Source organism: Silurus meridionalis, chromosome 13 (assembly GCF_014805685.1).
Source record: "Silurus meridionalis isolate SWU-2019-XX chromosome 13, ASM1480568v1, whole genome shotgun sequence".
NCBI classification, from domain to species: domain Eukaryota; kingdom Metazoa; phylum Chordata; class Actinopteri; order Siluriformes; family Siluridae; genus Silurus; species Silurus meridionalis.
This window is the reverse complement of record NC_060896.1, coordinates 15,167,755-15,190,954: the sequence shown is the minus strand read 5'-3', so window position 1 is coordinate 15,190,954 and position 23,200 is coordinate 15,167,755. Positions and strand designations below refer to the sequence as shown.

Sequence of the window (23,200 nt, the reverse complement as noted above, 5' to 3'; positions counted from 1 at the left end):
CTCATAAAGGACAAAGTCTCTTTACTATCAATCACAAGCTCATAACAAAACTGAGTGCACATGACCTAAATTCCCAAATATCAGCAGAAGCAGGAGAAAAGCGAGCACTACTGTACTTCATTTCACATATAACAGAGAAGCCTAATACCAGCTGTATAAAATACTACTACACTGCTGTACCCTTCTGCTGATTTGGAAAAAGCTGTGTGATTGACCGTTTTAAAGGTACAGTTCCAGCGAATGCATATTATATCACTAATAATGAGTACTAGCTTTCATACAGTGTTGCTCAGGTTAGTATTACTGGTCAAATTGTGATTATTCTCAGAGGTACATTTTATTTTTTTCTTCTTTTGCATTTATAGATTTTGTTGTGTATATACTGTATTATGTTTAATATTTGCACTTTTTTTTTTTGTTGCTGCTGTAACAGAGAAATTTGCCCACTGTGGGACGAATAAAGGTATATCTTATCTTATCTTAACTCTTACATGTGCTGTACCAGCACACTGACTAATTGACATAGTGAAATAGTCACCCTTTGCACAAACCGTATATAAAACACTGGCCAACAACAAGTCTGATGCTGGGAGTTAATTCTTCAGACTACATGTTACAACATAATTTAACTTCTCAATTTCACTTCATTATATATTTGTCACAATTCACATTATTATGAAGTTAAATACAACATCTAACAATTTACAATACTTATCTTGTGCAACTAGCAGTAACTGTCAACTGCCCGGAAGTTTTTCATCTGCAAAGAGCCACGCTGAAAATATCAAGCATGAATTGCTGATTTCAGCTTTCCGTAAGCACTGTTTCCATAAGCAACACCATTTAATACTGAATAATAGTGAAACTTCTGATTTCACTTCATGTGATAAATCTATATATGATATTGGTGTATTGGTTTCAAATAAGATAAGATAAGATAAGATAAGATAAGATAAGATAAGATAAGATAAGATAAGATAACAGTGGGGAAATTTCTCTGTTACAGCAGCAAAGAACAGAAATGTGCAAATATATAATAGAATGGGGACGTAATACAGTATACAGTATATACACAGCACAACGTATAAATACAAAAAGAAAAAAAAAAACACGAGTAAGTAGTTACTCTAACAGACATATTGCACATAGGTAATATTGAATGGTTTAAAATTATTGTTATTGCCCGTGTGTTGTTTGAAAAAAAACAACCTTTGTTATAGTTATTATTGCACAGTTAAACAGTAATAACAGTGTATATTTAATGTAGGTGTGGGTGAAATGACAAAATACTGGATCACAATATATATATATATATATATATATATATATATATATATATATATATATATATATATATATAAATAAAATTATTTTGTTATAGTTTTTTTAATTTTTAATTATTAAAAGGTAGTTTTTTTGTGAGTCTTATATTTAAAATAAATGGCTATGCTATGTAAGTTTGTTGTTTAATAAATAAAAAAGAATAAAAAGTACTTTGCCATAGTTACTTAATATTAATTCTAAACGGCAGAATGGAACTTTCAGACACAGATGCAGGTGTTGGCTGACAGGAAGTGTTTACCATATGCATGTGGAGAATAAAGAAGCGCATGGCCAAAGCTGTGGTCAGGGTATGGGGCTTTGCGGCAACACCTCAGTAGTGTTCTGCAACACTGCAACGCAGGCCAACTTCCCCTGCATGCACTTTTAATCATGCTTTCGCTCTGTCCCTCCACACTGAACACACACGCATAATAAAGCAGTGCGGCATTTCCAATACTAAAAAAGCTGTGAAGTGAAGCACTAAGAAGCCTGCAAAAATGTATTCATACCAAACTCTTAAACAATTACATTACATTACTCTCGTAAGCTGTAGCAGCACACACTCCCTGCTTCACTGTGCTTTATTATAAAGGAATTGTCCAACCTCAAACACACCAAATCATCTTTTGAATATCTATTGTCATTTTTTGCTTAGCGATTCTGGTGCTAATCTGTAGATTGCTGCTGTATCTCTGCAGTTCCTATGATAAACTATGCAGTTACGCATCACACTGATATGACAGTCCAGCGGCACGAACTCTGGTTTACAGAATGCAGGTCATCTATACTACTGTTATACCAGAGACTCAGCTAGTTCCAAGCATTCTATAAGGTTACAACCACAATGGGTTTGATGGAGGACAGCAGTATTAGCAATATAACCTTATCTATGTGAGCAGAGTGTATAGGTGATGAGATGAGAGAGGCGGACAGACTAAGAAACGAAAGTGTCTCTTCACACTTGCGAGAGCTAAATACCACTGCTGCTACCACAAAAAAACTATTAACCAAAGTGTAAACAGACCAGCATGCTTAAGTAAAACCTTAAAATAAAAATGTCAAATAAACTATTTTTTTGTACAAATAAAATCACATATTTATAGATCTGAGCATTATTTGCTCACCCATTAATGAGAATTTTGGTTCCCACAAGCAGTCGTTAAGTAGACCATTTTCATGTAAAATCATATCTTTTTCTCCCATCCCCACCCCAATCTTGAAACCTCTCCACAGGTTCATCCCTCAAAGCAGAAAGACGTAAGAGTTAATATAGCAGCAGTAATGTAAATATGAAATAACATCTTTTTGCAGTTAGACCCCTAAGGTGTGAGGTAACGCTCTACTGACCAGCGCTGCCTGTGCTGGGAGGCCTGTGGGGGGCGCCGGCAGGCACCACATTTCTTTGAAGAGAGGTCTGGGGAGGGGACAGCATGGTGGCTTCGCTTAGTGAGGCTGTGGCAGCAGCTGACAGGCCCTGGCTACTCAGAATGCCCCCGGGGTTATAGCCCATGGAGTTTGGGTTTGTCACCGGCACGGCCACATGCATGGAGAAGTTCTGCTGTGGCAAAGCTGTTGGCTGTAGGGAGAAGAAGCAATGCACACAAAGAAACACACACACACACACACACACACACACATATATATATATATATATGTATATATATAGGGTTTGTGTTTTTTCTGCAGGGAACTTATCAAATACAAGCATAAAATATGTGAGCATTGTGAAGTGTCAAATCATAATCCATAATGACATTGAGGCAGATTTTATTCATTATCCAGTTAAGATTCATATTAACATCGTGTGTGAACGCATACATATCTCCAGGCCTCTATCAGGATTGAAAGACGACTTCTGGCTTTTAGTGCTTTTTACAAACAATGGGGTAAACCAGAAGATGGATAGCACAATGGGAAAAAAGGTAATCTCGGGAGGAAAATCTCAGGATCACCTTCAGCTATCTGGTGTAATAAACAACTGTCTGTTATAGCACTGTTTTTGCACTGTGCACATAGACCGGTCAACACGCATAAGAACGCAGAGATAATGTATACACAGATTAGCATGCATATATCAGTAAGACATTACCATTCCAGCATCGCAATAGTCAGCACTGCACGCTAATAAAACAAATATCTTTTTTTTTTTTTTTTTTAAAGAGCAAAAATTTGTGGGATCAGATTTCTACCTATAGTATAGTATATACTGCTTACAAGAATTACAAATGATTAGTACACTGTACAAAAACCAGGCTACTTCTCCTTTCTGTTGCAATAAGGTGAACAAATGAGTACATATCATACTGTATAATATAAATAAAGCATAATACAGAAGGGCAGTGCAGTGCTGATTAACCTCAGTGAATTCTGGGTGGGTCAGTGTGAGTAGTGAAAGTGAAACCACTCCATTGGAAGCACACTACAGTGAGCACGTTAGTGATATTATTAGTGAGTTAATGGCACAAAGAAGTGGTGCTTTGTTCATGTGCAGATTGGACAGTGGAGGTGGCTTGTCTTCTTAGCGTCTCAAAATGTTATGGTCACCACTCTCAATAAGATCACCATTGTATCAAGAAAAAAAAAGGGTAAAATGTCTTCAGGTTGTATAAAAAAGTGCAGACTTAGAGGAAGCAGTCTGATTGGGGGAGCGATTGATGCCTTTCAAAGACCAAAAAATTGGCAAGTCAAAAAATGGACCTTTTAATGAGAGAACATGAAGCAGAGAAAGAGCATGTTCAAGTTCTCCTTGTCTTTTACACATGACTCAGGTATAACGCAGGTCTGGAGCAAAAGGATTAAATTTCCAGCACTATAAGGATGCAAACATTCAGCATAAAGCATGCATCAATCACTACAGCCTTCATATCTGTCTATAGCCGTGCTAATACAGTGAACTAAAGGAGACATCCGATGGAAGTGTAAAGCTGTCTCTGTAGATAAACAAAAAAACTCTTTATATAAGGCATTCGGCTACAATTCGATTAACTGTTTGATTACGCCAAAGCCTAATATTGTGGAAATAGCTCTGCAGTGGAGCTTTCCAAAAGGGTGACACCCTATCCAAACAATGTGATCTTATCGGGGTGTTTAAAAACAGCTTAGAATAAAAAAATGAACAGAGGAAAACAAAATACACTTTCAACTAAAAAAATGTGAAAGGTTAATACTAAAAAGGACTGCATCAAAATTGCGGACAGAGGTTGTAGGGTGGAGTGATGAGGGAGGAAAAAAAAAAAAAAAAGAAAAATAGGGAGGGAGCATCCTTTCTGCCACAAAGCCAAGCAAAAATATTACATTTACTTACGATTTTATGATTTCGCATCATATTATCAAACTCCTCATTAATTTTTTTATATTTTTCTTCTGTGTGGGGTGTGAGGACATATGAGGCATCAGGGTCCGGGCTATCGCAGCCTCTGTGTTCTTTCTTGTTTAAGGCCTGCAGTAAATATCAACATAGAAACAGGGATCAACAAAAAACTGCAGAAGAGAAAGCAGTACTTACACCAGAGCGCTTGTATATTAAATCGCTCTCTTCATTTAGTTTGCCCAAACGGTCATCCATGAGGGGACTATGGCCAAAACAGTCATCAGGATCAGGACTGGCACAGTCACTATGGCCTTTGGTTCTTAATTTCTGAAATAAAATTGGAAAATTCACATACAATGCACACAGGCACATGCAAACACAAAGACTGTAGAGGTTTATGCAGAGATACTGTTCTGAGGATGCAAAGAACACATGCACACAATTCATTTTCTATTTATACCTACCTTATATGCTTACATACTATATCTATATATTTAGTGTCTAAACATGCATATCTATATTGTGTGTGTACTGGAAGGATTTTTTAAATTATATGTAAACCCTTCAGTTATGCCCCTAAGGGCTAATAACAGGGCTCCTGTCAATCTTTTGGGTTTTAATAGCACTGTTTATTATTTAATGAATGTTTATAGCTGACAACAAAAGCCATCTGATAATATTTATTTTCTTATATTCCAGAAAATCTGAAGAGAATCTTATTCGTATCTTTGTGAAATAGATTATCTGTCAATTCGGAATAATCTATCAGTGTTTGTTTACAACCGCAATATCGACACGGACCCTATGGACAGATGATGTTATTTGTTGGTCTATAGTTACTGACTGCAACATATCAAGCTGCCAGTCCCGTTCCCATCCATTAATGAAAGGGGATCATCATACCACCACCACTGACCATTATCATCTGGGTGCTAGATTCTCAGTACAATGATATGAAGGAGAAGGCACTGGTGCACTGGTATAAGTGTAGCAAGCTTAGGAGCAATGCTAACTGGCCACTTTATTAGACAGACACACACACACACACACACACACACACACACACACACACACAAACACAAACACATACATACAGATATATTTATTCATTTTATTTGTATTTTTTCAGTTAGTCTACCTTGTAAATGTACAGGTAGAGAGTACGGTTAGCTTCTATTGGTTGAATTAAAAAAAAAAACCGAGATGTTAGCCAGATGTTCAGTGAATAAATATGTTTATTACTGTGATGCTTGCTCCATGGACAATGCATTAGCCACTCTAGAGAATATAGTAAATTCTTACACTGTACTTTTAAACCATTTAGTTCTGGAGAAGTCAAATCATGTTTCTTTTATACTCTGTCTATATCTCACATACACACTCATATTCCTGCTTAATGTGTGTGTGTGTGTGTGTGTGTGTGTGTGTGTGTGTGTGTGTGTGTGTGTTTCAATACATTTTTCATTATTTTTCAGTTAACATAAGCCACCCAGCTGGATGGCGGCCTCACATAAGAAGGTCCCACAGCGCAGCCATTTGGATGCTGCTTTGAGTTTCTTCCAGCACACTTGCCACTCACAGAGCATGTCAAGTGCTAAAATAATGGATTGTCATATCTGGCCACTAATGCTTATTTGGGCATAAAATAGACTGATTATTCTAAGAGAAACAAGTACATTTGTATTGATCTTATAACATGGAAAAGATGTTTCCATGGGAAATGTGTGCGCCCAGGGTTTAGAAAATGGCACAATTATGTGTTATGATCAATATATTTTCCTATTCAATATACACATCGTTACATTAACTTTCTGGTGTTATAGTTATGTTGTTCAAGGAATTATGCAATGTCTATGTGTATATGTGTGTGTGTGTGTGTGTGTGTGTGTGTGTGTGTGTGTGTGTGTGTGTGATTTAGCTGTCATTCTCAGGTAGGTCGGTACGTAGCAGAATGGTGACACTCTTTTCATCATTTATGCATTTATCATGCTTGTATTCAGAACCCACTGTATGGAAACAGTTATATGCTATGATTATATGAATTCCGCACTGTACTGTGGCACATACAGTTCTTCATCTTCTCACAAGCTTTAAGGCTCATAAGCTGCTCTTATTGTGACTGTGCTGTAAAAGACATATTCCTGCTGCTTTACCAGAGTTGAACTGAATGCAAATCTTGTAAGGCATATGTACACGCACACACTCTGTACATAAAGAAATATGAAAACGCTGCTTCTGGCAGTTGGCAATGTCCACTAATGGTTTGCTGTTAACAACTTCTAAGGTGCTTGGCTTGCCCATACAACTGTGGGTGGGTCGGCAAGAGTGGCTTTTGCTCGCTCTTTCCGAGCAACGCCTTCCTGAGTCATTTCCTGTTTATTGAGGCCTCTTTACACCCGAACGCCTGTGTTTACCCGAGAAACTATGCACTTTCTCCCCAAGAGTGCCACAGATTCCATCAAGACCTGCAAATTAAAGCCTGACCTGCTCATTATGTGGGCAATAGTGTGGTTGGGCTGGAGCACTGGAGGCGGGATAAGGACGGGGCAACTTAAACCCAATGACACACCCAATGGCTGTGCCAGAACACAAAGCATGAGCGCATAATGCAGGTCATGAAATATGTGACACAGAGACACTATGACACACCCAAACAATGAGGGCCTGTTCATGCATGCTGCGGGGTGAAGGTCTATGATGGATGGAGCTGCCACATTTATTTTTTTTTGCTGGCTCAAGTGCTAGAACTGGGAATAATACGTATGGGTGAGACGTTGAGAAAACCCAACACTATATATGTATATAAAACCTGTGACATGGAGTGTGTTACAGAGTAAAATGTGGGATGGTGCACTTGTAAATCCTTCTTAAATGACTTGGCACGTTTCGGCTGTCCTGCGGACTCTGCCCGCGGCTCCTAGTAAACGGATCACTAAATCAGCACATGGCTAAACAGGTGGCCCTATCCCCAGCACCTGCCAACCCGCCTCGCTGCCTAGTCCAGCCAATCAGCAGCCTCTGCACACCAACATAGCCTTAGAAGGGAGCCTGAAGGTCATCAGCTATGACCCCCTGCAATACCTCCTGCCCCCTTGACAACTACCAACCCAACCATCACATTTGTTGTCATTTGACACCTTACTGGATCTACAAATGCCCCAACATTGTATGAGGGGTTGCCAAGTGTTAATGCACATGGATGGATCCGTTTCCACCCCCAAACACAAGGAAAAAGGGTTACGAGATCTTTCCCAAGTTTGATTTGAATTGAATTTGTAATGAAATGTTAATGTTGGTATAATTTTAATAGGAGACAGAAAGGGAGGAGTTTATCAAAGGGTCTAAAGAGAACAGTGACAACCTCAATCATCTGTACAAAACAGATTCATGCATAAATTACAAAAATAGACTGTTTGATGGCTCTACTCTTAGCCCCATTCTATTCAAAAACTTGTTCTTACTCTTCCATTAGTATTAGCTACTATTCATTTACCTTGAATAGACAAATAGAAGCTAATAAATAATTGCTCTTGAAATTAGATGTTTTCCATATGCACATCACACATCAGAAACACACATCATAATGCGCCCATAAAATCCAGGTAAAAACATGTGTTTGTTTAGGTCAACCATTAATGAACAAATTAAAATCCTAAGTGTTTTTGGAGAGCTAAAAATACCATTCAAGTGAAGCAATAGCATAAGCCACCTACATTACCTGTACACGTGATGTACATTCAGAGAAATGGCTGGGCTTTATGCTTTGAAATGCCATTAGCCTGCTGCAACCTTCTGGTGTCTAGGCTTTTTAAGTCTGACTTATTTATGTATTGTATGTGAATAAATGTTCACTGAAACTGTGGGTCTAAAAGCCCAAGATCAGAAATAAAAGAGGAACAGACCTGGAAAAAAAGCACTTGGCTGGGAAAGACAGAGACAGAGAGAGAGAGAGAGAGAGAGAGAGAGAGAGAGAGAGAGAGAGAGAGAGAGAGAGAGCTATGTACTGTAATTCTAGAAATGTAATTTCTCTGTCTCAAATGAAAACCCGAAATGTATTGATATAAGCATGCATAGTAATAAAATAAAATAAAATATATGCAATATACATACAATAAAACAGATTGTCAATATAAAAGCTGAATAGATGTTCTTAAACGCAGATAAAATGGTCACATGGCAACATGGGTAAGGTGACACACTGAAACTTACAACATGGCTGTTAGGTTCGGACAGAACTCCCACCTGCTGTTCAGTCTAAGAGGCTTATCAGAATTGGCTTTTAAGTGTGCAGCATAGCAAAATAAAATGAGTACAGCATGCTGGCTGAAAGGAAGCCTTTTATCTGCTTGACAAGCATTTCTGCCCAAGTATAAACATCTGCACAGCTTACAGTGGAAGTGTGTTCTGTTTAACCATAGCAAAGAAAAATATATATGTTGTGCATTATTCTCATTGCTGAACCTATTTTGTCGAGAATCTCAAAAGCCCCTGAGAGCCTGGCTGACCAGACTGTAAAACAGGATGTGACTTCATGTTTGTCTTTCCTGCCAAGGTGCTATTGTCCGCTAGCTATACTCACAGGAAGTGTGTTGGTGGGGGGCTTTCTTTGGTAATTTTGATCAGTACGTAAATGTATAGAAAAAAAATAAACCAAAAAAAAAAAACTTCTATACGTCTCCTCAGGATGCTGATATGGGCACACATCTCAGCCCTCCACATGTAAACACAACAAAAAATTTATGTGCACTTTGGGAGTCTACGCAGACTGTGAGAAAGAGAATGCTTTAATATTGACTCAGCCGTATATGGTCGCTAATTACCAGTGGTTGACCACTGAGATTATCACTATTATAGACATGACTATCTTCTATTAGCTGGGGTGTTGCACTGCAGGGAGCAATAGCTACCCCACTAAGAGAGGCAGCTGCCCAGAGACAAAACACGATCAGACTCGACAAAGCTATTGGTTGCCAGAGTGAGAGAGAACACACTTTTAGTCAGGGAGTATTTTGAGACACCAGAGCAGTCTGGGAATTCAACTCAGAATTGAGGATGAAGGCATCTCAAAGTCATTGCATGGGCTTCATGTGAAAATGAAATAGTGCAAACGACATGGCATTAAAGTACGCCTCCCATCCCCACTGACCTCAAAATCTCATTCCCAACTGTAAAACTTGACTTATTCTACTGTACTGTACAATAAATTAAGAGCACAACTTTTCTTAAAGCTTGCATTTAAGCTTTCCTGGACAAACTTCTCTCTCTCTTTCTCTCTCTCTCTCTCTCTCTCCTTCGTATTCGTTTATACCTCTCTTTCTCCTGTTCTCAATCCATTGCTCTCTGATTCCTTTCTCTCCCTTAGATTGGATCATTAGCTGTCAGAACCTTGAAACCTTGTTCCTGCTGGCCAATAAAATATTCATAAAGACAATTAGGAGTTCCGATAAGTCAAGAGAGAAGGATGAGAAGAGAGCAGGCAGGACATGCCAGCACAACTGCAGCACTTTATACCTTCTCTGCCACAGAGTCAGCCTGATCAATCTGTGGCCAGCCAGATCACTGTAACACACAGCTTTCTGGCACTATCCATGGCTTTCAGCCTGAAAATTACCTACCATCGATATTTCAAGTACAAGAATGTGCATGATTTTGGTTTATGTAGCAAGGTGTTCAGGTGCTGTCAGACAGTTTAACATCTGCAATAACACACTTACTGAACAAAGGTCTGTACGATCTGGGAGAGCGATCATTTGCGATGGTTCTGCGTGGCTTGGTGGGTTTGACTTACCTCAAAGCCACAATGTAAATTCAGGTCAAAAACTGAAGGGCTTCATAAACCACCGGGCATCACTTTGGTAACCCTCATATATATCCTCATGTGAAAGAGGCTGCCTGGCTGTCATTAGCAATTCCAACCAAATTAGGTCAGCTGATGACATACTTCAAGTTCTGCTACACTAAACTGCCAAAGTAACCTTGCTCAGTGAGAAAAAGCTCTGAAATGTAGGGTAAGCATAGCATACAGGAAAGGAAAAAAAAAGAAAAAAGAAAAAACCTTAACAAGAGTGATTCTTACTAACCTGATGTGACTTCTGAATCATGTTTGTAAAGAAAATTCAAGTTATTGTCTGTCTGTCTGTCTGTCTGTCTGTCTGTCTCTCTCTCTCTCTCTCTCTCTCTCTCTCTCTTTCTCTCTTTCTCTCCCTCCACACCGAATCCGAATTAACCTTCTCTTGGCAACAGTTACTATGCATGCTCTTGTAAACACCTGCGGAACAGGAACAAGGACATGATGGAATGATTTTGTCTCTGCATATGCATGTCAGAGTGAATGTGCACAGTCTGGAAGGAAGTGCACAATGGAGATGAAGACAGGTTGATGATGGAAGGTAGATAAAGTGAGAAGGCATGCGTAGCCCCATTTTTTTTAACAGTTCCATACACCTTGCACTCCAACAATCTGTTAGCAATAAAAGTCCTTCTCTTCCTTTTATTGAAACCTGAATCAGAGTAAACACCTTACCAAACTGGAAACATAATGAAAACCTTCCTTGGGTAGTTCATAAAGTGCTAGAGTCACTGAAGGCAAGTAATAATCTAGTAGCAAAGTCAAAAGCTTTCGTTCAAAAGCAGAGGTGTGTGCCTATGTCACAGTTTATGTGCACTTTCTAAGCCCAATCTAAGCCTGAGCTAACAAAACTAATCTTTCACTTCAGCACTACAGAAGACACTTCTGGGTAACTGAAGTGAAACAGGCACAGAGAGTACAGCAGGATGATTAAAGATGAACTATAGCAGACGGAATGTGTTTGTCTCAGGAAATATGAGATATAGGGATAGATAGAGTAAAATGAGCAAATGTATCAGAAAGGGATGGATAGAGATTTATTCTTGCTTTTACTGAATCACAGTCAATCATGTTTGGCTGTGTTGGTGCTGCTTTCCCCTCTCTCACTGGAGAGTAATCAATAGCTCAAGAGCAGGCCTCCATTAGCCCTAGCTCTTGTTGTCTAGGGACTGATTATGAGAAGGGAGAAAAAGCTGAAGGGGAGGCTGGTTAAGTTTAAGTAGCATAGTGAACAAAGCATTGTAGTTCACTGCTTTCTATTTGGTTTCTATCACATCACCACAAGCTGGTTCAACAAATAGCAAAAGGCCTGTTCTTGAGTCATCTTAAAAATCTGAAGACTGATACACAGCAAAGCTTATTTCCAATGATGCTTGATTTCTAATTGTGAATTGCTGCTTGTGACTATTACAACTAGCATTTCCAGCCTTGTGGGTCTTTTGCCAATTTTGCCTGACGAATTGTGCGAGTGCATAAGCTATAAGTTACATTTCCTGGTAAAATATTACAGCTCATTCAGCTCACATTACAAGGAAAATGGATAGTGGTATTTTGCTTTCTCTGCAGGAGCTTTCACAGATCTCATTGTGATGCTATTTTTCAAGGTATAGGATTACTGAAAAATTCATTCCTGATTTGAGAAAAAACAAGACAAAAAAAAGTGTTGTGGCCTTTGAAATATGTGTCTACATCTTTTTAAAAGTAATGGGTCAGATCTAGAGGATTTCTATTGCTATCCCATTCATACGCATGAACTGTATAGTCTGGAGTATGGGCTGAAGCCAAATGTTGCCCAAAACAATGCACAAAAATACACAAATGAGTGTAAACAGTGCAGAAAAGTGAAAAGACTAGACCTGCAAAATTGCAGTTAAATAAATACAATTTTAATACATACACATCATGTATCCAATACATAGTTAAGCAGAAAGAGCATCAGGATGAACTGAGGTGGCATGATTTTGTACAAATGATCAAGCTGACTGCATTTAACATGACATTATAACCCATCACTAGTAGCAGGAAATAGGATAGCAGCATATAGTGTTTCAGTGGGAAACGGGCTGAGCTTGAAAGTGTGTGCAGAAAAATGGGTCTTTAGGTTGCCTGCATACACAGCCATAGATGGTTCGAAACTGGCCTGGGATTAAGCTCTTGCTATGAGTGAAATGATTCTGTTTTTCTGACCTTACACCAAAAAACCCACATAAATAACTTCATTAGCATTCAACTGGCCCTCATTGCCTCAAAGGACCAAATAAAATCTGTGAACCAAGACAACAGCACATCTCTTAAACTAAAAGGCTACAATGATGCAGCAAAATGAGTCATTTGCTCGTGTTGTACTTCTCTCTCATTTAATTTGTGAAAAGAAAAAAAACACAAGGGTTTTCTGCATAGAGTCAGCAGGGCCTGCACTCAAGCACTCAAGATTAGAGGCAGCCTCATTAGTCTAATCATGATTAATATTTACAGAGGGCAAGACTTTGTCTGCTGTTTTGTCCAGGCATTTTGAATACTTGGTTTTGAAGTGAAAAAATATCAGACTCGTGAGAAAAGGGGAGAGAGGAGGCTGAGGAAGCAGGCAAAAAGAGAGTCACTGACGTCAATGAGGCATGACATGCTGAAAATAAGACTCTCTTGGCAGTAACTAGGTAACAAACGGTGCACTCAAGAGGGCAGAAACGCTCTGTAAGAGCGGAGTATGAGAGGCTGTGACACATGCACAACAACACAACAACACGCAAAACACACGCACATCACATCGTTGGTAAAGAGCTTTTTAGACACAGGCTATTAAGTGATGCATCATAGTACTAATGGTCAACAGAAAAATGAGAAAGGGGGCACCTGAAATTGAAAAAAAGTGCAAGTTTGAAACGCTGTGCTGCTTGAGTTTTTTCTCTTTACACACTATTTTTCCTGTTGTTGGACTAATGTTCATAGTGCAGATGAAGATGATCTGAGTCGTGTTTCTCACTGTCTGTTCCCTGTTAGGAAGTAAACACGCTACAGTGTTGCCACAGCAACCTTCTCACACTTAACATATGAGGAAAAATTACCATGACTTAATATCTTTTCTCATGTCTGGTTTAAAGCAGCAAGTGCACGAATCACTGTTTTGGTTCAGATTCAGAAGGAAGAAATGGGATGTTCTGAATGAGAGCTTTGGTCCTGTCCTAGAGAACACCCAGAGGAAAGGGAGTCCTTGTCCTATAAAAGAGGGCACTTTGAAAAGCAGTGGGAGGCTCGGAACAACACAATTAGTGTTCTGGCCCTCAGCATGGTCTATTAAGGCAGTGCTTTTTAAACCCGACACATGTGCTTCACCGCAGCAGAAGAGAAAGAACCAATTCATTTACAAAGTAATTGTATTTATAAGGCGTACAAAAAATGCAATTGATCCATTTCATGTGACATCAGAAATGTATTTAAGCCTTTCTGAGTGTAAAACTGAAACCAGATTTCAGCCTATAACATTTGTTGGGATTCATTCATTATCCTGGACAGATATGAAATGGATCCAGGGCATATCTCGAGAACATCATGCCTGATACAGGAATACGCCCGAATTAAGCATTAGTCAATCACAGAGAACAGATGTGCTAGAAATATCACACATATGCTGTATATATGACTATAGAAATGGTGGCGCTGTTATCACTTCAATTAAGAGTTAATGATTTAAAGTAACCAACCTCTTTCTCCAAATAGTGGGAAAATAATGTTCGATCTTTGTCCAAAGTTTTTATGATTATATTGGCTTGTTTATATAGTAGCTCACAATAATGAATCTCAGTTATATATTTTGTTGGCTTGTTTTGGGTCCACCTGTTTCCCCTAGAGAAAAGCAGCATTACAAATCATTGCAGAATTACTCCAACGGATCACCTTTTTCATCTGATGAAGCATTTCTTTCCTAATGGGAGTGGTCTATTTTCAGATGACAATGCTTCTATCCTCTTGGAGTTTACTGAATGCTGTGATGAGCTTGAAAAGGATTGTAATGATATTCCCTTGCTTCACAGTCACCAGATCTCAAACCTCCTGTGAGATTTTAAGGTTGACAGTGATCCCTATCATTGAATGAATATCTTTTGATAGAATAGTGTTTTGCCAATGTCTGCCAAGATGCGCTGACATCTCATAGTGTTGCTTTTCCTTTTATTTGTCACACTAAAAATGTGGTCATGCTGTTTAGAAGCTTTCCAGACAGAACAGGTCAACTGGACAAGCAAGGTTTATGCGCGAGACCAAATTTGGACAGAGGGAATGCGGACGCTGTACAGTTGATATGGCGTGCTGAGACGTTACATTAACAGCACGCCATGTTGTCAATCGGAATGAATAAAAGTTGTCTTATCCGGCCAAACATAGAAGGCATTCCCAGACAGTGACAGACTACAGTACTTCTGTACTGTTGTGATGTGTTATAGTAACTTGGCACATCTATTCTGGCCTTTGCTAATTAAACACCAGACAGTGATGCACAGCTGAAGCAAATAAAAAGCCATTTACATTTGTGAGGCACAAAAAATCTCCCCAGATAAAGATAACGGTTGACAAAACAAACATTTGCCACATATAAATTGTACATATCCTCACAGTGAATTTTCAGATGATCTCCAATGTTGATGGAAATGTGAAAATTAAAAAATGCTGAAGAAGTCAGATAATTTATAATACCATATAAAACTTCAGTGCACACAACTGTAATTATTTGTGGTTGGAACTCATTATTAAAAAATGCCTCCTCTATACCCGATTGCTTCAAAAAAAAAAAAAAAAAAAAAAAAGGCTCAGCCTTGTGTCAATAGAGCTGACATTTGGTTTGGTTTAATCGCTCCTTTAATATGGAGACGTCTCAATGTGAGAAGGAAACGGGTATGAAAAGATGTGCGGTGAAGGGAGGGGGTTAAAGACTTGCCAAGGAGAAGACATTAAGGAGTGAGCGCTGGGGAATTGAGCAGAGAGAGTCGGAGATGAGGATCGTTGAAATGAAGCGAAATGTTACAGATCATGAGGGAAATTAGACAAGCTTTAATAACCGTTACATCAAAAAAATAGTGCCAAAGTGATATCTGAATCGAACTGACAGCTGTTAAAAAGAGGGCTGCTAAGATGACTTAAATTATCATGTCAGAAACTTTCTTCCAGTGTTTAGAAGGACAAAATACTTTTTTTGTCATACTGAGGTTCATCATAAAGAATGTTTTCCTTTTTTTGGTGTCCTTATTTATCTATGTTTTTTTAAATATAGAGGCAGCATGACAGATTTATTCTGCTTTATATTAAGAAGCAAGGAAACTGCACCTGATCCTCCCCAATTCAAGCGCCAAGCAGTGTAACTAACCAGGCAGACCCGTGAGCCTGCTCAAATGTCAAACAAGGCTTTAGCAGATCACACAGCGAGCCTGGCCTGTGGCCAGTCACAAAGTCAAGCTGCTAAGTTAAGCACTTACCAATTAAAATGTAATCTTACTCCCCTTCCGTCTCTCATGTTGTCATCTGTGCATATCAAACATAAATTAAGCCTCTGACCCCTTTTAGATTTCTCCTTGCAGATGTAAGAGAATTGCTCAATGATAGCAATGCCTTGATAGTGTGTGTGTGTGTGTGTCTGTGTGTGTGTGTGTGTGTGTGTGTGTGTGTGTGTGTGTGTGTGTGTATAGACAGGTAATCCTTAAGGACTGAAAACACTCCAGCTTTTGATGAAGGATGGGTTCTCACTTTAAATGTCCTAGCCATGACCTCAGAATAAGAGCTGTTTCATAACTGAATTAAAAGCATCTTTAATTTGGTCATGCAACATGACTGAAATGGCTTTCATAAATACAAACAAGCAGTCTCCTTAAAGTAGAGAAAAGTACCACAATATAGTTTAGTTTCTCATCTAGTTATCCATTAAGTGTAAATCTAACAAGTTTACTGTAAAAAGACGGACGGACAGACAGACAGACAGACAGACAGACAGACAGACAGACAGACAGACAGACAGACAGACAGATAGGAACTACACAACACTACAACTTTATTAACCACTTTTATTTCAGTACAAATGTCCACACCTCAAAGAGGAAACTCTATGGCTGTTTATTTGTTTGACGGCTGAGAGTTTAACGGCATTACGGGAAGCCTGTAGGGTAGTGACAGGCCTGGATGGTGCCAGCTCCAACAGCCTGTGAGCAACGCTCCATTATCTAGGCATGTCAGGATCGCAGATCCTCAACACTCCAGGCCTGATCTGTCAGTGAAAGAGCCCAGACAGGGCCCCTCTGAAACACCCAGCCCCCTAATGTTTGGAAAATTAGTTTAGCCACTAAGGCCGAATCAACAGCGGCATATAAATAATACCCCTATTAGGAGTGCCACCCCTGCCTGCTAAAAGAGAAATGGGTTTGTAATTGCCATGGTGTTAACTGCGCATGTTGTGCTTGCAGAGCACCCCAGAGCAGTGGTTTGATTTAACAGTCAAGCATATAGAGACAAATGGCAATACAACAGACAATTAAAACTATGGGGACTCACTTTTCTTTTTTCAGGTTTAATCAATCTCATCGCGTATAAATGCTAACAAAATCTGATAACATTCTTAGTTGGACTGCTAGCTGATAGCATGTTAACTACTGCAGAATAATAAAAATACTAATGAATACAATTTTCACTTTTTACTTTACTTCACTTTATTTACTGTGGTACCAAACGAGTGGAGATAAATGCTTGCAAGACATGAAAGCTACCTTTATATCCCATCTTAGTAAATGTAAAGGCTGAATCTTTTGCAAATGATGACTTAAGTGATTTAATCATCATCAATTTACCCAAATGACATTTAAACTGTAGTTTAATGGTTGACCTTAAGGGATTTCTTGCCCTTCCATTCCTCACAATGCTGCTGCTTTTTCTCCTCCTTTCTCCTACTCAACACCAGGAGGAGGATAATTGATCAATCACGCTAATTGAACAGTCTGGCCAGCCAGAGCACAGAAGCAGATGTGCCAATTTGCATTCATTAAGACAGACTGGGGGTCTTAATCACTATGCCCGCTGTGATTGACAGCACAAACAATTCTGTTTCTAACGCTCTAAACATAAAGCCCATGGTGTGCCTCCACTTACTTTGCTATCAGCGTAATGATGCACACTGACATGCAAAGGGGCTTGTATCAAGCTGTCTTTTTAAAAGACGGCAGACGTACATTTTTATGATTTCAACTCTTTCAGATAAAGTAAAGCAGAAAAAATGACCTAACTCTTGTGGCATTTCTACCAAAAGCGAACCATGGGGATTCTGCACAGCAGTCAAGTCACTGAAAAAATCCCCCGTGACATCATGGCATCAGCTACGCCCCTCTCTCCATGCCTCCACCTTCCCTTGAGGCTACAGTGATGAAGGAAAGTCCTTTATCAGAAATATCTCCCAGGCCCAGACATTCAACTCAGCCCCATTTCCTTCCTTTCCTCGCCCTCGCTCCCAGACACTCGTCGCTCTTTTTTATCCAACATTCACAGCTTTACTCACTCTGCCAACTCATTGTCAATGGGACTTTATGAACACAGATGACTGTATAATGAATATGTATGCTATAGAAATTCAGTCAGGCTGTTGTTTGGCAGCTTTGTATGCCAGTTTAAATGCGTAGCTTCACAATCTCAAGTGCAGGGACCAAGGGACTTTGACTTTTTTTTTTTTTGGTCCCGTGCTTTATGGAAAGACAATGGTGCAATTCATGTGGAACAGAAGTGGAAACTCAGAGAAAAGGAGAAAAAGGGATCGCTGGCATTTTAAAATGGTCAAGATTTACATATCATGCAAATTTTATTTTGACCATTAAACATCTTCAGAAGCATGCCTTTAAAGGACAGGCAGTTGGGTTTTTTTCAAGGATTCAAAAACCCATTAAAATCCATTATAAGATTGCTAACCGTACAGCCCCTTATTTTAGACAATTCCACATTCTTTACAGAAAATGTAAATCTGTTTCCTACTGTATTGTATTTCATTATTTTACACCAAAGCTTCATTTCCAATTTGGATTGGTTAGAATGCAGTAGCTTTGGCCACTATGCAATCATTAGCTTTACTTTAATGAGTGTTCTAATATGTTTTATTTTATATAGCAACAACAATCACATCTTTTAAAAAATGTTTGTAATTGATAAAGTAAAGGTTTCAAATGTCAGCACTGTGTTAACAGCCAGAGCTAAAGTTGCTCCATCAAGTTTCCTGACATGGGAAAGTATCAGGACAGGTTTCATTACATTTCAAAATCTCTTTGTATCAAATACAATTCCACCTTTGAATACTAGTGTCAGGAAATAAAGAAACATTTGGGGGGTTTTTTTAACCACAAATTAAAATGTCACCTTTATATGCCTTTTAAAAACCAGACACTATATTTGCCTCTGATTTGTTTAGTATTTTAATGAACAGGACATACTGTCAAAACACTAGCCAGACTCTAAATGTCATCCAATCAATGAACATTGATCACTGACATTTATCTGTCATTCAATCAAAAATTTGTTATGCACTAAATATGTTTTTTTTTTTTTTTAAATAAAGTTTATATGCATGTGCTCCATATGTATATGAAGTTGCAAGAAATCTTGAGTCTGTGTTTGGACTGAAATAAGAAGCCCCAAGAGCAACTCAAGGATGATTTCATTACTTCAAGTCATAGACCAAGAAGAGTAAAGACGATTGAATTATTTTAATTACCTGCAGCAGCTTTTTCATTTGCAGTGCAAATAAAATTGAATTTGAAACACACAGGAACAAGAACAGGAACTCCAGGGGTCTTGGTGCAGTGTGGAATTGCAGACATGATGACTGATTAAGTACTGTGCTGCTTGCATTTACTCTGTGCATTTCACATATTATGCGCCTCATAAATGATTATAAATAATGTGCAAGTCTATGGACCATTCAATGGCATGAAGATGCACTATACGGACAATGAGCTGTGCATTGTACAGACCTTTCCCACATTGGCAAAGAATAGAATATGCTTTTTGAACATCCAATTTTAGTCCACTTTGGCAATTATAATAAACTCCACTATTCTGGGAAGATGTTCCACTAGATTTTAGAGTGTGGTTGGGGAGATTTGTGCTCATTCATCTACAAAGACATTAGTCAAGTCAGCCACTGATAAAGGGTGAGGAGGCCTGGGGTGCAATTCATCCCAAAGGTGTTTAATAGGGTTCAGTGCTTCAAAGCAGACCATTTAAGATCTTCCATGCCGACCCATGATGTAAAATATATATTCATGGAGCTCACTTTTGCACAGGGACATTCGCATGCTAGAACAGGTTTTAATCTCCTAGGTCAAGTGAACAGCAAATGTTCAACTACTGCATCCATGCCTCATATGTCTGGACAAGTCAGGTGTCTAAATACTTTTGTGCATGTAGTGTAATTCCTTTGTTGAGAAACGCTAGCAACTGAGTAAATGCTAACTCTGTTTTGACTAGCATCTCTATCATTTTATCAAGATGAAGAAAATGATTGAGAGGTGATTTTTGTCAGTACGTTCCCCACAGATCCCTGGGGATGCTCTCCCTGCTAGAGTCTTGATCAATTAGATAGTCTTTGATCATTTACATTATCATAGCAAGCACAGCAAAACACTAGAACTGACACCCTTATTCTGACAAATACCTTTTGGCTGGATGTTTGTCTCAACTTGTTCTTATCATTTAGTAAATCATTTTTACTTTGTATTTCATCTTGCATTATGTTTGGCCTTGTATATGGGTGGGTTGTTATGGTAGTCCATAAAGGCGTGTGTGTTTGTTTGTCATAGTTTGTTAGTCGTGCATAAAGAATATACTGTAGCCCAGAATCCTCCACTGACACACTGTTTTTTGTTGTTGCACCTTTACATGAGTTTACAATAGTAAAAGAAGCGCACGTCGGTTTGAATGATGCACGGAAATATTATCCACATCCTTTTAAAACTTGGGAAGCGCATACTTCTGCATTACAAGCTGATTTTTTCCTTTCTGATGGACAGAGGAATTAGGAAAGGAAATATTTTTCACACCTGGAGAGCAGTACCAGTTGTTCCTGTTTGGACCCCTGGCTACTAATGGCTGTATTATCATGTAAATAAAAAAAGAAAAAATAGAATCCTCCATAAATAGTAGGAATGTTTAGACTCTTAGAAACTTGTCATCCACCACTGCTTTGTGCTGAATTTATGAGCACTAAAAAATACGGCTACTAAACTAAAAGAAAAGTTAGTTCTAAATGTTCTCCCTTATTTAGCACACGTGATTGAACTCATTAGTTAATTGCAAATGCCACCGCAGGATGAATCTAGTGTGTTAGAAAAGGGCAAATATGCATGTCTGTAAGGTAAACCCCCCCCCCCTAGGACTAAAGTCTGACCCTGTGCTTAAGGCCGTTAAATTCTCCTCTAGGCTGTCCTCTAGGCTGTCCTCTAGGCTGTCCTCTAGGCTGCCCTCTAGGCTGTAATTAAGGCTGTCCTTTAGGCTAGCACAAGAACAAAAACCATAATCCTTTCATTATCTTTATTATATAGCTTACCCAATGACATAGTTCCCTGCTTGCTCTAATACAGCTGAGGCTTACATATTCCTAAGCTAAAGATATTCAAACTTGATTTTTCACAACTAAACACATCAAATCAGCATCCTGTGCTAAAATATTTAGGGCATGTTATAGCTACTTTTCCGCATAATCTTGGATCATTGGTATGGATACATTGTCTTAATGGAAGTTTACATTTTCTGGCTGATGTGTTTAGGCTTATCTTTAGTATTTTTAGATCTATTTAGTTCCTCATATTTCCTCCTACTTTCTGAAGTACATCAGTCCCTTCTCCAGCAAGACACCCCCACAACATAACGCTGCCACCCACACGCTTCACAGTTGGCATGGAGTTCTTCGGTTGAAACGCTTCACCTATTGGGGGACTTATGGCCATAGCAATAATTATTTTGTTTCATCTGACAAGAGAACACACCTTCAAAAGATTGCTGATCACCTGTGAACTTCAGTCTGGCTTCTATACACCAATCTGGAGTACAGGATTCTTCAATTCACAACAGCCTTTAAGATGTAGGGCTTTCTTATAACTGGATATACATATTTAGTGTCTGATGCCTTTAACCCTTATTTCATTGTGCCTTGGCATTGAGTTGAACCTTTCTGACCTCAGTTTAGACTTGTCTTGGAGTTTATTTTTGTATCCTTCATGAACAATTTCCCAATTCTATCATTTTTTGCCTTTGCATAAAGTGCAATCACTAAAGGTATGTATCCATTAACAATACAACTTATTATTATAACAACCGGCCAATCAGAAGCTTCTGAAAGTCATAACATTAATTTATGGAAACTTTCACACTGTAGTCAATATGGTGTATGTAAATATTTGACCCACTGGAATTCTACAATACTGAATTAAAGCTAAAATAAATCGGTCTTTAATTTATTGTTTCAAAATTACATGTGATAGACTTGAAAACAACATTATGGTCAAATTAATATTGTAAAGGTTGTGAATAATGGAGATTGAATAACTTCAGCCTTAGAGTATGAAAATAGGCAGAACTGTACAGAATGTTTTACATCAATCAAGCAAAACGGTGATATTCTCTTTGTCTAAATACTACCTCTTAAATTCAGAATCATGCAATTGCTATGGCATGATTTTAAACTCAGTTTTGGATTGCAAGATGTTTCTTTTTGGTTTTTCTCGTTGTTTTCTGCTAGTTCTTTTTGCTAGAGTTTTACAAGTGTGCTATGAACGATCTCTGAACCTCCATTGTTCCATACTCTAAAGCCAGGAAGGAAGGTGAAAGCAAGGACAGAGTGTGCTGAAGGAGACCTGATATGCTAGAACACCTGTGGTCCTTGAAGACCCCACACACTCCCAGAATGAGAGTTGTAACCTCGAAGGAAACGCTCCATCAACCCTGCATTTCTATTCAGTAAATAAAAGGGATTGCTTCAGACCAAGAACCTTTGAAAAGGGAGACACAGATGGGATCGTGGCCACTTTTAATCAGACAGAGAAGTGGACAGGATCCACAAAGGGAGATTTTACGCAACGCTTCACCTGTCGCCTGGAGTGTTATTGAAGCTGAACTGCTGCTTGCTGGCCATGCACACACACACACACACACACACACACACACACACACACACACACACACCAGAGTCACAGATATGCATTCACAAGCATAGACATGGACTTTTCACATCATTACCCCCCATTTCAGACACCCTTCCTCAAGATCTGAGTCTATGGCACTGGTCCCAACAGACGAAGTCCGTCGCCCTGTACTTGGTTATCAAATTGCGCCCGAGGCAAACATCCATCTGTGGAAAGTGTGGCATCTGTTCTAACATGCTACAAGGCCAAGCCTTTATCTACAGATGGTGCTGGTGAGGAGGAATGTGACCTTTGATTTGGCTTCTCACATGGAACGAACGCCAATCTTGCCCAGTGGAAAAAACTGGGAAAGGCAAACATTACAAATGTGAGAGCAACCAGTCTCAGTACATGTGGTGTTTATAATGTTAATGCCATTCTTTATTTAAGGTAAGTGTAAGTGGCTTCATGTAAAGCACCTTCATGTAATAGTTTCACCAAAAGAGATGGGTAGGAGGGAGAGAGGACCAGAGCATGAGATGCAAGTGAATGGAGAATTCCTCCATTAAATACTTGTTCTGAGCCTTTTAT

General features: G+C 38.9%; 1 protein-coding gene across 6 annotated transcripts in view; it reads right to left on the bottom strand.

Annotated features, from left to right (window-relative positions):
- mef2aa (myocyte enhancer factor 2aa) overlaps positions 1-23,200 on the bottom strand; it is an 80,991-nt gene that overhangs the window by 16,815 nt on the left and 40,976 nt on the right. For 2 of the 6 annotated variants that reach the window (XM_046864909.1, XM_046864915.1), the window contains exons 5-7: positions 4,829-4,960; positions 4,628-4,762; positions 2,671-2,899 (exon numbers count right to left, since the gene is read on the bottom strand). In XM_046864909.1, coding sequence (XP_046720865.1) covers positions 2,671-2,899; positions 4,628-4,762; positions 4,829-4,960 — 496 coding nt within the window. The remainder of the gene's footprint in view (positions 1-2,670; positions 2,900-4,627; positions 4,763-4,828; positions 4,961-23,200) is intronic. The other 4 variants (XM_046864911.1, XM_046864914.1, XM_046864910.1 and 1 more) reach the window with 2 other exon arrangements.